We start from the raw sequence: 13922 nt of genomic DNA on the forward strand, positions 1-13922 counted from the left end.
GACAAAGGTGGACTTGACTACAGCCGTGGCATCAGTTAAATGACATGTAATATAATGTAATTTTAGTTGTGATTTGTGGAATTTGTGACCCTTCAGTATACATTCTATAAAAAGTGCTCAAAGATTGTCACGCGAGGTTTACACTGACGTTTCTGCTATCATATCTGTCAGATCTGAATATTATAAGGTCACAATTTTTGGTTGCCAGCTATCAAAATGTATCTATAGACTACACGATATTGCATATAGCCTTCCTCTGTCCAAGAATAAAAAGAATATCTACCAACCAGAACCCTTTAAATCTCACTAATTAACAAGTTTTGTCTTGTTTGTCCTATTATGGCTAGTATTGGGATGGACTATGTATTGATTGTTTAAATTATTTTAATTGATATCAAATGTACACATTTTATTTTATTATTTTTGTTGCAAAAAACCTGTCATGCTCTTTCTGTTTTGGGTTGCATTTCCACCACATTTAGTCCAAAGATTTATTTTAAATTGTATTTGTATTCATAAAGGACAGCACACATTAATCAGCATTGCTGTAAATGTGCCAGTGTTAACCAGTCGGCTAATTTCCAACCGTAGTCCTTTGGCCAGATGATTTTAGACCATGGCAACAGCAAACAAAAAAACATTAAAACACAGGTTAAATACAGTCGGTGATTGTAATATTGACCGACCATTTGTTATTTGTAGCGTGTGTTTTCTCTCTATCCTTGTAATTATGTACCTTGTGTACCACAAACGTGTGTGTGTGTGTGTGTGTGTGTGTGTGTGTGTGTGTGTGTGTGTGTGTGTGTCTGTAGGTGTGATACCTTCATGGCTGGGCGGCAGTCTTCTCAGGTTGGGTCCAGGTCTTTTCGAGGTGGGAGATGAACCTTTCTACCACCTGTTCGATGGACAGGCTCTCATGCACAAGTTTGACCTGAAGGACGGTCAGGTGACCTACTACAGGAAGTAAGAATACACACGTGTTTGTCTCTTTCTGTTTCTGGCTGTTTTTGCAATATGAGCCATCACTGGACAATATTCTGCACTATGCATATTTATATATTTACTTTGTTACCTCCAATTGTGCAATATTTCATTTTCATGTATATGTGTGTTTATATACTCTATGTTTTTACAAGGGTGTTTATTGTGTAAATATATTTCATTACTATTATTATTATAACTAATTCTATTTTTTCTATATCTTATACTATACGTTTTTTTCCCCCCTTATGTTTACTTAATGTGTATTTGTGTTGTTTTGTTGTGTGCACATTTTTTTCTTCTTTGAGCTGCTGTAGCACAGGAATTTCCCCAATGGGGGATTAATATAGTATATCGTATCTTATCTTATCGTATCTTATCTTATCTTATCGTATCTTATCTTATCTTATCTTAAAGCACTTAAGCTACTGTTTGGTTTTGGATGTGTGAAGGTGTGGGTCCAGGAAGTTTTGAAGGATTTCTTAACCTTTATTTTCTATTCACTACGAATAAGCAATCCTGTTGTTTAGCACTTTTTCCAAACCAGATGTAGATATTTGATGGCATGTGATTTCTGTTAGCGCAGAGAGGTATGCAGTGTATCAGTGCAGCCAAGGAAAAAGAGCTGACAGCAAATGAATCCAAACAGGAATGTTGCAAGGGAAGAGACAAAAACAATCAGACCTCCACTATAAACTGTAAATATCTTGTGATTTATGGATCTGGGACTCAGACGCGTGATTTATGACATCTCTCTGCTCAGGTTCATCAGGACGGATGCGTACGTTCGCGCCATGACAGAGAACAGGATAGTCATCACTGAGTTTGGAACAGCAGCCTACCCAGACCCCTGCAAAAACATCTTTTCCAGGTAACCCCAAATCCCAATATTGTAGGTGCTGTGATTAACATCAATAGTATTTTGATGATTGTGAATTGTTAACCCTCATGTTGTCCTTGGGTCAAATTCACATTAGAAATATGGGAAGCCGAAATGTCGAAAATGTCAAAAAAAAGCAACCAAATGTTAAGAAAAGTGACAAAACCTTGAGGAAACGGTAAAGAAATGTTGAAAAGAAACGATAAAAATAACGATAAAAACTATAACAAACAAAACACTTGAAGAAAACGTCAAAAAGTTGGCGTCAACAAAAATGAACAAAATATCTGGAAAAGCTATACAAATATTGAAAAAGGAAACAAAATTTGAAGAAAATGAAAAAAAGAACTTTGAAAAAAAAAAAAAAACATTAAGATGGGGCAACAAAAGTGTCGACTGGTTAAATGCATTTTTTTAACCACCAACGTTTTATGCGTTCCAGTTTCTCAAATATTTGCTGTGTTGTTTTTTGGGGTTTTTGAAGATATTAAACTCATTATATTTGGGTTTTTAAACTATTGGTTGGACAATACAAGCTATTTAAAAATGTCAACTTCATTTATCGAATTTTAGGCTCAAGAGTCGATTAAAAATGGAATTTTGATTCAAAAACGATTCACAGTTTGTAAATGTACTTACTTACTTTTCCAATGTGATAGTATACACGCCATCACACTACAAAAAACAAAAAAATGATTTTGAATCTTTAGAGCTTGAATCGCAATACCAATGGGAATCCATTTTTTTTGCACACCCCTTCTATCTCTATGACGTAAAGTGAAAGTTGTGGTGTGGTAACAGCCGTCTTGTCCTCTTAAAGGTGCAGTGAGCGATGATGTGCAAAGATTTTTGATATTTATGAATTCACCCCCCGCCTCCCCCCTTACCATCAGATATCTGCGCCTGTTGCAGATTGGCTGGACCAGTGTTTTGTGACTCGTGCACTCCTTTCTGTTTGTTTTTCATTTACACAGCCAGGGCTGTGTATTAACTCCGGATTCTTTTTTTCACACAAAAAATAGAGAACACACACCACCGCGGGGTGGGTTTGGGAGTTTTAAACCAATCTGTATGAAATTTTTTAGGAACTTTTGCCATTTGTTGTAAGAATGTTTTCCCTAGTGATTTGATTTGAGGGTATTTAAATAACTTATGGATAATTATTGTAAGGGATAGACTTCCATTTAGTGGTCAACTTAAAGCAGATGTGTTCCTGTCCATTGGCTACTCCTGATAACGCCTTCTGATGATGGATTAGTTGTCTCATTTTCTCAAGATCATGGGTTAATTATTTCATTATCTCAAGATAACGGCATAAAAAGAAGTTGCAACCAAAGCTGTTCTTGGTTTCCTTACCAAAGTATTGATATTCTGTTGTATTATTATTACATTGTAATACTCATTGGGTTTTTTTGTGTGTAGATTCTTTACTTACTTCAGAGGCATTGAGGTGACTGATAACTGCTTGGTGAACGTCTATCCAATCGGTGAGGACTTCTACGCCGTCACAGAGACCAATTACATCACCAAAGTTGATCCTGATTCCCTGGAGACTTTAAAGAGGGTGAGAGCTGATTGGTTCCTTATTTTCTCAAATCTTTGGACTTGCAGACAGGATTACACTGATGAAGAATGCAACCTGTTTGTCTATTTTAGTACCAGGGTGTGCGTTTTGAATGCATTACAACTCAACTTGAGTAAATTATTATTTATTAAACATATGTAGTTATGAATGCATGTTGTTCATTTAATCTTCCAAATTAAGAAGATTAAATATTGTTCAAATAATCCACAACCAAAGACAACTAGCAAACCCATCCACCACCAGTCTAATTCTTTCTTGTGTTCATTCTCTGTCTTGTGTGCATGTATTTACATTAGGTGGACCTGTGTAAGTACGTCTCAGTGAATGGGGTGACTGCGCACCCCCACATTGACTCAGATGGTACAGTCTATAACATTGGCAACTGCTTTGGCAAGAACATGAGTCTGGCTTACAGCATTATCAAGATCCCCCCGGCTGAGAAAGGTGAGTTCTGAATATTAGAGAGGGATATTTAATGAGACTAAGTTGGACTTAATCACATGCAGACACACCCACAAGACAATACTACAATCACACACTGGCACTGTGTGTTTCAGACAGTTCAGATCCACTGGAGAAATCCCAGGTTGTTGTTCAAATACCCAGCAGTGAGAGGTTAAAACCCTCCTACGTACACAGGTACCCAGGTAGTTCTTCCATTTCTCACAATGAATACGGAATACAATGAATTCAACTGACTCTAAGCTTCACGTCTGTATTTGTTTTGCCCAAACCGGCCAAAGAAACAGGTTGTCTCCGTGACCCCCTCAAGACGTTGCCCCTGCTGCTTTTGGATCTGAATCTGTCTATCTCTCTCTCTGATTGTCTCTCTGTAGTTTCGGTATGACAGACAATTATTTTGTGTTTGTGGAGCAGCCGGTGAAGATCAACCTGCTCAAGTTCCTGTCGGCTTGGAGCGTCAGAGGAGCCACATACATGGACTGCTTTGAATCCAACGACACTATGGGGGTAGGTCGGGGGCGGGGCCAGTGGGTTAGAGGAAATTAGCTAGTTAGTTAGTGTCATGGATGGATTACAGACCCTGGGCCCCCTGGACCAGATGTTCTGTATGAAGTGACAGATCTGTATGAAGTGACTGTTAAAAGAAAGCCAAATATCAAAGGCAGGTTAAAAGAGCCACTGGACAGGACGGACAGTGGGAGAATCAAACAAAAATAAAAGGTCACCTCCACACCCTGCCCCGGCCTCTCTCCTAGAAAAACAAAAATATAAACAATTTAAATAATTTAAAAAAAATATAAAATTATGAAAAATGCCCCGGAGTCGCAATATAAAACAATCTCTGCCAATATTAAAGGAATATTCTTTAATATTAAAAACGACTAAAAATTTAAAAGGTCTAAAATACTATCAAATTACTTGGCTTAAGGTACAAAAGTACACATACCATTAAAAAATTAGTAGTAAGTGCTAGGTTTTAAAAGTGCCACACAATGAATAAACATAAATAATTTAAAACACATCATGGCCTATTCATAGAATAGGAATAAAAGATGTTTGGCGGCCCCAACGTCGCTTTCTAGGCAGCGGTACCTGAATGGCACTAGAATTAGGCAATGGTTAGGGTTAGTGCTAGGGTTAAGGTTAGGTGCCTTGAAGTCACCAGTCGCAGTGCTGCCTGGAAGTCAACGTTGAGGGATTAAAACACCATCAAGCTATTTTTTAAATCAAAAATAGCCTGCATCCATTATAAGACAATGGGCTCACGGACACAGATGGAAAGGGCCCTCCAGCCCTCCTACATAGGGGCAAAACACCTGCATCTGCTTGTTGTAATTACGTCTCTGTGGTCATTTTGCTTGTCTTTGTGGTCAATTTGCGTCTCTATGCGGTCATTTTGTGACTCTCAGTGGTTGTTTTGCTTCTCTTAGTGGTTGTGTTTAATTGACTTCTAAACAACAACTGTTGACAGTTTGTTTACCCTAACCATTGCCTAATCCTAGTGCCACCTAGGCAGCGCTGCCTGGAAGGCAATGTTGGGAGCTTAAAACACCTTAAAAATAGCAGCTGTTAAATGTCATATTAGAACATTTGAAGTTGTTTGTTTGGAACAATCAGTGTAACTTTTAAAATTTACAGTTTATTATTGGCTTTATGTTTGAGTCTTAACACATTTTTACTCATTTTTCAAATTTTCTTTTAATCTGTGCCCCAGGCTGCCTCCTTCCCTATTTTAAATCCCCACTATCTCACTCTACTGTGAAATACAACAATATTTATTCTTGTTACAAATGCAATGTCCCCCGCATACATGTATCCTCCAGTTACAGTATGCATACTTTTTTGCACTCTTTTCTATAGTATCCAATTTTTTTGTCTTATTCTATTTAAATATATTTACCTTGTATAATCTCTTTTACTTGACTCAGTGAGCCTGGACTGTTTGGTTCATGCACTAATGGCAAAATAAAAACCTTGAATCTTGAAAAGTTTTTTAACCTGTTTTTGGGGACAGGAAGGGAAGTGCTTGATTGATTATGTGTGACTGTGCCTGTGCGTCTCAGTTCATATACCGTATGGTGTGTTGCAGACATGGTTCCACCTGGCCACTAAGGACCCAGCAGATTACCTGAGCAGCCACAAGTTCAGAACATCAGCTTTCAACGTCTTTCACCATATCAACACCTACGAGGAGCAGGGATTCATCGTGGTTGACCTCTGCACGTGGAAAGGGTGAGTGTGACTTTGTGTGTGTGAGTGTTTTATGAACAGTATAATTCTCTCATCCTGACTTCTCTCTCTGTTTATCCCCAGTCATGACTTTGTGTACAACTACCTGTACCTGGCCAACATCAGGGAGGAGTGGGAGGAAGTGAAGAAAGCAGCGATGAGAGCGCCTCAGCCTGAGGTCAGACGATACGTACTGCCGCTGGATATACACAGGGTGAGTGCGCGCACAAACCCACAACACCAAGCTACAAACACACTCACAACACATAAATACACACACATGTGACAACACACACACACACACACACACACACACATTACTAATGTGTTCATGTATTCATGTACTCAATTATTTATTGGTTGTATAGCATTCTTTTACAAGCTTTTATTTTGAAATGTCTGTCATTCTCTCTGCCTAAACTACTCATAACACATACATTCAACTAAATCAAGCTGTAATTTTAAAAAAAGGCACTGTATTTACAGATAATGTTCCAACAAGAGTCTTAGAGGAGTAGATACAATGTGGCTGTTGATATTTACCTGGACAAACATCTGACAAAATGTCAGTAAGCGGTTGCTACTAGCAACAGAATATTCGACTGAAACCAACTGCTGGAGCAGACTAATACAATGCTAAAAGACTGAGACTAAAGCTACATTGACTTTGAGGAGCAACCTTTCTTGGATTAGTATTCGCTCAAGTCAGACATTTCACATAAACCACACTTTTCTCACACTCCTGTATAAAATACCCCTCAAACCCAGAGTTTGTGTGTGTGTGTGTGTGTGTGTGTGTGTGTGTTGGGTGTGTGTGTGGTGTGTGTGTGTGTGTGTGTGTGTGTGTGTGTGTGTGTTCTCAGGAAGAGCAGGGAAAGAATCGGGTGTCTCTGCCTACACCACAAGCACAGCTGTCCTTCACAGAGATGGACCATCTGGCTCGAACCGGAAGTCCTCTTTTCTGGACCTAGACAGGGTAATACACACACACACACACACACCACACACACACACACACACACCACACACACACCACCACACACACACACACGCCAACACACGCACACACACACACACACACTGGATGGAGACAGATAACTTTGTTGAGCAGCACTTTATAGTTCTTCACATTTCATCACTCCACAACACAAAACTCCCCCGTTTTGCTTAATCACATGTAGCTAAACTAACCAATCAAACGCTACAGAACTTAGACTCAGGGAAATTTGAGGAAAAACCCCAGGTAGATTCTAACTGAGGATAATAATGACATGTAAATATAAATGTTCTGACTGTTTAAACAAAAATCACAACTTAAATCAGGTTGTGGTCAGGCACATTCAAACACATTCAACATTCAACAAGGTGTAAGTCTTACACCATAATATAATAACAAGATGGTATGAACAATCAATCAACTCAAAGCAGAATAATTATACATTTTACTTCAGTATGATGGTTTTAAGTTGAGCTTGAAGGTCCATTCTTTACAACTGAGGTCCAACTTACTTGTTTTTGCTGAAGCTTACAACCAATTTTTTTATTTTGTCATAATGCTCATAAACATTCACGTTTTAAAGTTAGGAATCCACTGTTATATTAATGTTTTCTTCTTTCCTCTAATAACTATTTTTAAAAATAAACACTCTTTCAGTGTTTTATTGTAGGTTATGTTTTTGGCTCAGCTTGTCCGTCTGTCTGTCAGCTGAATTATGGAAAATCCACTGGCCCGATTCTCATTACATACCTATACTGTATAGCTTTGTATAATATCTGTCTTGCTGTGTTTCTCTCTCTTAGCCTTTGAGTTTCCCCAGATCAACTACTCTCTGTGTCGTGGAAAGAAGTATTCCTTTGCCTACGGTCTGGGACTCAACCACTTCATCCCTGACAGGGTAAGGAGGAGGAGACAAAGACAGCGTCTGTGCTCGTCTCCCCAGCCCGAAGTAATCCAGAAAGAGATGCTGATGGTGTTGTTGATGGAGGCTCTCGCTTGTTCATTGTTGACTGTTCATACTGTTCATATTGTAATATAATAACATAATACTATTTTATCCAGTACCCTTGCACTACGCACATTTAATAATTGTATTGATCCTTCATTGCACTCATGCCTCTATATTGTTTCTGTTTAGAGTATGTATATATTGTGTATATATAGTGTGTATATTTCTGTTGGTGGTTGATATGTGTGTAACATAGTTGTGTACCAATGCTGCAAAGACAAATTCCTCGGTGTCCTCATACCTGGCGAATAAAGCTGATTCGATTCTGATTCTGACTTGCTGTAGATAGTCAAGCTGAACGTGCAGACCAAACAGACCCGGGTGTGGCAGGAGGAAGAGAGTTACCCATCGGAACCGCTGTTTGTGCCAACACCTGGAGCCACAGAGGAGGACCATGGTAGAACACACACATAATTAAACTTTTAAACACATGCTCACACACACACACACATCCGCACACACACATTCAATGTATTAATAGCCCTAGCCATAAATATCCTGAAATGTTAGGAGAATTAGAAGAAGACAAGACACAAAATGTCACTTGGCTTATAATGAAAGGGTTTCAAATATTGTGTCATGGTCTCTTTTTTCCTGTACATTTTACAGACAAATGACAGCAGACTTTTAAAATGATTTTGTAGTTCAACTTATTTGTAATAATAATATAATAATTTAACTTTGACAAAGAAAAAAATTACCCAGAGCTGGATTACCAACTCGGCAACTGCCCCGGTGCCCTAGGCCCACAGGGGGCACAGAACACAAAGATTAAAAAATTGCAGTGGAAATATTGCAATGTAACAAATAATTGAGAAACAATTGGAACAGCCAAAGGGTAACATCTATTCTAATCTGTACGCATGGGCAATTTTAGACCATTTTTAGGGGGGCTCAAACCAAAAATTATAATTATAAAAAACTTCAATTTTGGTGTTTCAAGTTCAAAGGCCTTAAAACAGGTTTTATCCTGTGCCGCTGTATCCGTGTCTCATTAGGTGCTGAGCCACCCTACAGGTCTGATCCTAGCATCGTCCCTGTCTGTTCGTGATACATTTTTAAATATAATCCTAAATCAAACTCACTCTTAGATTCATTTTAATGTATACCTAATCATAATCACGTCTATGATTGAAACACACACACAGACACCCATCCCATCTGATCTGTCTGGGTGTTGCAGGTGTGCTGCTGAGCATCGTGGTGAAGCCGGGTGCAGAGAGACCAGGCTTCCTGTTGGTGCTGGATGCCGTGACATTGACAGAGCTGGCCAGGGCCGAGGTCAACACCATCATCCCCGTGACCTTGCACGGCATGTACAAACCATGATCCACACGTTCACCCCAACCCAGCCGAGACACGTCCTTAAATAGGCTACGCCACCTGTCAGCCAACTTCTTCTTATAGACAGACAATTGAACAGCGTCTTGTAGCTGGTGGATAAGAACAGTGCCTGTGTACAGAGAGTTTACTATGCTTTTGTTAAAAACACCATTCACATTTAGTCCACTGAAAATGGTTTATTTTATAATTAATATAGCACCGGCATATTTGTAAAACCCTTCTGCTAAAGCGAGGGCAAGAATTAAATAAAGTTTTTTCTGCAACATGTATTGTACAAAGCTATTCACATTTATATTTGTTTCAATGAAATAAAAACAATTACGTGACAATGATCATTTCACATTTTGTACTGATAACTGTTTACAGTTGTGCTGTAAAATTAATGCTACATAAACGCTCATTCGAGTTGCTTTTGGGAGTGCAGATTTTAATCTTTCATCTCCTAGAAAAGCAGAAAAACAATTAAAAAAAAACAATTAAAACACATGCCAAGACAACTCTGTTATGTGCAAAAATGAGACAAACATTCAATTATAAACACGCAGCCACCTGGGGCTCAGTATCTCCTAAAAACTGTCCATGTGTTAGTGTCTTGTGCTGCCTTGGACAATAAACATGAATGCAGGTTTAATGAGGTAATCGCATTTTGTGCGACCTTTGAAGGTTTCTACCACCATTTATCAGAAGACTGGCAATACAATCAGCTTTCTATCTGCTTGTTAATATCACTGTACATCTGAAACATTTACATTCAGTATGTGCAGCGATCGTAATTAAATTGTGTTATTCAAATTATGAAGACAAACATTTTACTAAAGTGATTTGTATTGTATGACCTAGGTTAATCAAAACAAAATAGTCTTAAATAACCAGGGAAGTACTGAAATAGAAAAATATTGTTGACAGGTTTTAAAAGATGCAGTACGATGTACCTATAATATGACCTTTAATAAAATAGATTAATTATAAAGGCAAGCATAATGTAAAACTGATTAAAAATCTAAGTTAATGTTCCCCTGCATACAGACTGTTAGCTACTGCTCGATGCTTTTTATTAGGAGATTGTTGGAATGATTCATGTTACCTACAACTACTAATTTATACTGTATGCAAAAATGTTAGCATGGCCCGACATACAGACACAGATTATTGTAGTACACACATTGGAAAAGATGATCAATGGGCTTCAGCAGCAGTTTAATCTCAAAGATGGACAGATGTTTGTAGTGTCCAGAGGACATGAAGAGGAAAAGAACGGAAGCTTCTACATGCGTAGAAGTGGTGACTGCAGCTTCTCTGTGGACATCTGATACTGCTGCTGTTTGATGATGTCCAGGCAGTCTCTTAGAACCTGCAGACAGAAACAGATATGCGTGAAAAACAAAGAAAAAACGTCATAATGGGAAAAAAAAGGGAAAGTTGTAATCTTATTTTTTTTACCTTCCTGGTGTCCTGAGGCAGAATGACTCCATCGTCCCAGAGCCTGGCGGAGGAGAAGAAAGCTGAGCTCTCCTCCCTCAGTCTCCTATTTAACTTGTCCTCCTCCTGCGTCTTCTTCTCTTCCTCCTGCTCGCTGTTGGGGGGAAGCAGAGAGGCGGCGTGACCCGGAGCAGTAATCGACACTCTGGCGTTGGGCCACAGGAACAGGAAATTAGGGTCAAAAGCCCGCCCACACTGAGGAAAAAAAAAGGAAACAATATTTAAATGACTGTGGGATAAACCTACAAGAGTAAAATGTATAATGATACAGGAATTGTGTACAATTTGTTGTTTGTAACCAATGTAACAAAAAACTAGATTGGTATCCATTCAATATATTTTGCAAGTGATTCTGCAAAAACAATGCTATCACACCATGAAGTGTATTAGGTCACATTCGATGTTCCCAAAGACAATTCATTTCTGCATTCAGGATAATACCACTTTTAAAGCTATATTACGTAGATTCTGTCACCCCCATTAGGAATTCTAAGTTATGACAACAGCACTGTCGGCGCGTCCACAGCAAGCCTTCAGGGATCGCCCCACACCTCCTCCACGCGGTTGCTAGAAGTGTTAAACCCGGCAAATCAAGGAGGACACGGAAGAAGCATGACGGAGTCTATAGAAGAGGTAAATATCTATTGTTTTGTAAACATAGCAAGACTGAGGAATACAGAAAGTGGAGCTGATAATCTTAATTAGCTATGTATTAATATCATTTGGCCATGGCTTGAATGTAACAGATGTTCATTGATATAAAATAGTTCCACACTATAGCTTTAAATTGATAAGGTAGGTAAAACACTAACCATGGCGAAGCTGTCTGCACCATGGCAACCACCAATCACCACTGTGATTTTGGGGACGGAGGCACAAGCTACTGCTGACATCATTGAACCCTGAGCCTTCAGATGGTTAGTGTTCATCTCTGCCTAGAAGAAAGAGAAACAAACTGAGAAAATACATCTAGGAAACTACAAAAGGATTTTATTAAAAAGTCCCAAACTGACCAGGATTATCTTGCTACATCCTGCCTTTACCTGTATTTGCATCATTAATAATTATTTTACTTCAGATACTCTATCTTTGATGTCCCAGAATATCTGTACAAAATGGACTTAATAATAACTTCATAAAATAAAAAGTGTTTGTGTGTGTTTTATATTGAGAGTAAATACCTGTGCTGTGGAGAGTGTTAGAGCTGTTGTGGGTGCTGTGTTCTGGAGGAAGAGAAGGGGGATGTCTCTCTGGTCACACAACTGGACAAAATGGCTTCCTTTGAGTGCAGCCGGGCAGGACAGCTCTCCGTCATTGGCTACTATTCCCACTAAGTGTCTAACACAGTACACACAGTACACACACACACACACAGTACACACACACACACACAGTACACACACACACACACACACACACACACACACACACACACACACACACACACACACACACACACACACACACACACAGATGTGAAAACAGACACTCACATATACTCAAAAACAATAAATATTATAATAAAACAGCTCAAGCTATCCTGCAGCTAAGGAGGCATCCACTGTGGCCCTCTTACCAGCATTGCATGCTAGTGGGCTTCCCACTATGAATTTCTCTTCACTGTCCACTGACTAGCAAAGAAAACAGGCTACAGCCTGAGTCAAACGCTTCACATGGGGCTGTCTGCTCCAGGATTTCAAAACCAACGATAATGGTGGCTTGTATGTGAGTAATAGTTGCTCAATCTGTCTTCATTTTGCAGTCAGTTAAAAAATGTCTTACATTTTTTAAAAGGCGGCGAGTTGACCGAGTTGCCTGCTCCTCATTGGTATAAAGTAGCCTGGATTCAACTTTATGCAAATCAAGAGCGGGCGACTCGACGCCCTGCTGCTCGGCCGCTTTTCAAGCATCTTCGACACACACATTAGAAACAACACAAAAGTGTATACAAGTCTGATTAGTTCAGTTAACAGATGAACGTGTTCCTACTAAGTCTTATGTGGCAGTTGGTCACTTTTAAGGGATTGAGATTTGTTTTGGTATGATGTCTGTTGACATCTGCTAATCAAGACGTAACTGAGGGCTGCTGCTAACCTCATGGGTGAGGGGTCACTGAGTTTGTAAGTGTGAAGTGGAAACTATGCAAGTGTTTACACCCTTTTCAGGATAAAGGCAAACCGTAGGACCATTCAAAAAATATTACATCTTCTGTTTATTGTGTTTGGTCAGTGAGAGATTGTATTGGGAAGATTCAACAGGACGTGCTGACAATCTCCTTGTAATATATGCCTTTATTAAGTGATTAATTCTTGTGAAATTAGAAAATGATTATAATTTAATAACCATTATTCCAACATATTTGCAGACTTTAACTCACAGTTTGTTAGCTGAAAAGTGTATGTTATTCCTGGCCTCATTATCTAAATCTGTGTGTGTTTGTATCTTTTACCCATGTATCTTTGCAAAGCCAGTGATGAGTGTGGCTCCATAGAGAGCTTTAAACTCCTGGAAGCGGCTCCCGTCTGTCAGCCGACCAATAACCTGGACAGACAGACAGACAGTCAGAAACAACACACAGCGTGTTATTAAGTCGGGATTCAGTGAGACAGGAACATGACTGCCATAACATGAAACTGACTTTTCCCCACATACTAACCAACAACATAATTTGCCATGAATTTTGAAGGGATAATCTAAAATCATTGTCGTGTTTTTGCACTGCACTTGCCAGAGAACATGTCATTAAACCACTGGGATAAACTGCAGTGTTTGGCTCAAACCCTGGCTGTTACGTCAGAGGGAATGTATTTACTCCCGATGCTAACTACACTGACCAAAATTCTAAATGCACCACTTTTGTTTTTTGGCCCCCATTTTAATGAGCTGAACTCAAAGAACTAAGACTTTTTTTATGTGCACAAAAAGCTTATTTCTCTCAAATATTGTTCACAAATCT

General features: G+C 39.0%; 2 protein-coding genes across 2 annotated transcripts in view; one reads left to right on the forward strand and one right to left on the reverse strand.

Annotated features, from left to right (window-relative positions):
- LOC116696211 (retinal Mueller cells isomerohydrolase-like) overlaps positions 1-9813 on the forward strand; it is a 12536-nt gene extending 2723 nt beyond the window's left edge. The window contains 14 exon segments of the mRNA XM_032527024.1: positions 813-963; positions 1745-1852; positions 3284-3425; positions 3743-3890; positions 4004-4085; positions 4283-4415; positions 5998-6140; positions 6222-6351; positions 7001-7028; positions 7031-7066; positions 7069-7113; positions 7938-8032; positions 8429-8540; positions 9327-9813. Of these exon segments, the coding sequence (XP_032382915.1) occupies positions 813-963; positions 1745-1852; positions 3284-3425; positions 3743-3890; positions 4004-4085; positions 4283-4415; positions 5998-6140; positions 6222-6351; positions 7001-7028; positions 7031-7066; positions 7069-7113; positions 7938-8032; positions 8429-8540; positions 9327-9472 (1499 nt within the window). The 3' untranslated portion in view covers positions 9473-9813.
- Positions 9814-10658: 845 nt separating this feature from the next.
- Positions 10659-13922, reverse strand: part of si:ch211-198n5.11 (methylcrotonoyl-coenzyme A carboxylase 2) — an 8321-nt gene continuing 5057 nt past the window's right edge. Inside the window, exons 8-12 of the mRNA XM_032527022.1 lie at positions 13416-13507; positions 12148-12304; positions 11779-11901; positions 10928-11161; positions 10659-10838 (exon numbers count right to left, since the gene is read on the reverse strand). Of these exons, the coding sequence (XP_032382913.1) occupies positions 10752-10838; positions 10928-11161; positions 11779-11901; positions 12148-12304; positions 13416-13507 (693 nt within the window). The 3' untranslated portion in view covers positions 10659-10751. The remainder of the gene's footprint in view (positions 10839-10927; positions 11162-11778; positions 11902-12147; positions 12305-13415; positions 13508-13922) is intronic.

Source organism: Etheostoma spectabile, chromosome 9 (genome assembly GCF_008692095.1).
Source record: "Etheostoma spectabile isolate EspeVRDwgs_2016 chromosome 9, UIUC_Espe_1.0, whole genome shotgun sequence".
NCBI lineage: Eukaryota > Metazoa > Chordata > Actinopteri > Perciformes > Percidae > Etheostoma > Etheostoma spectabile.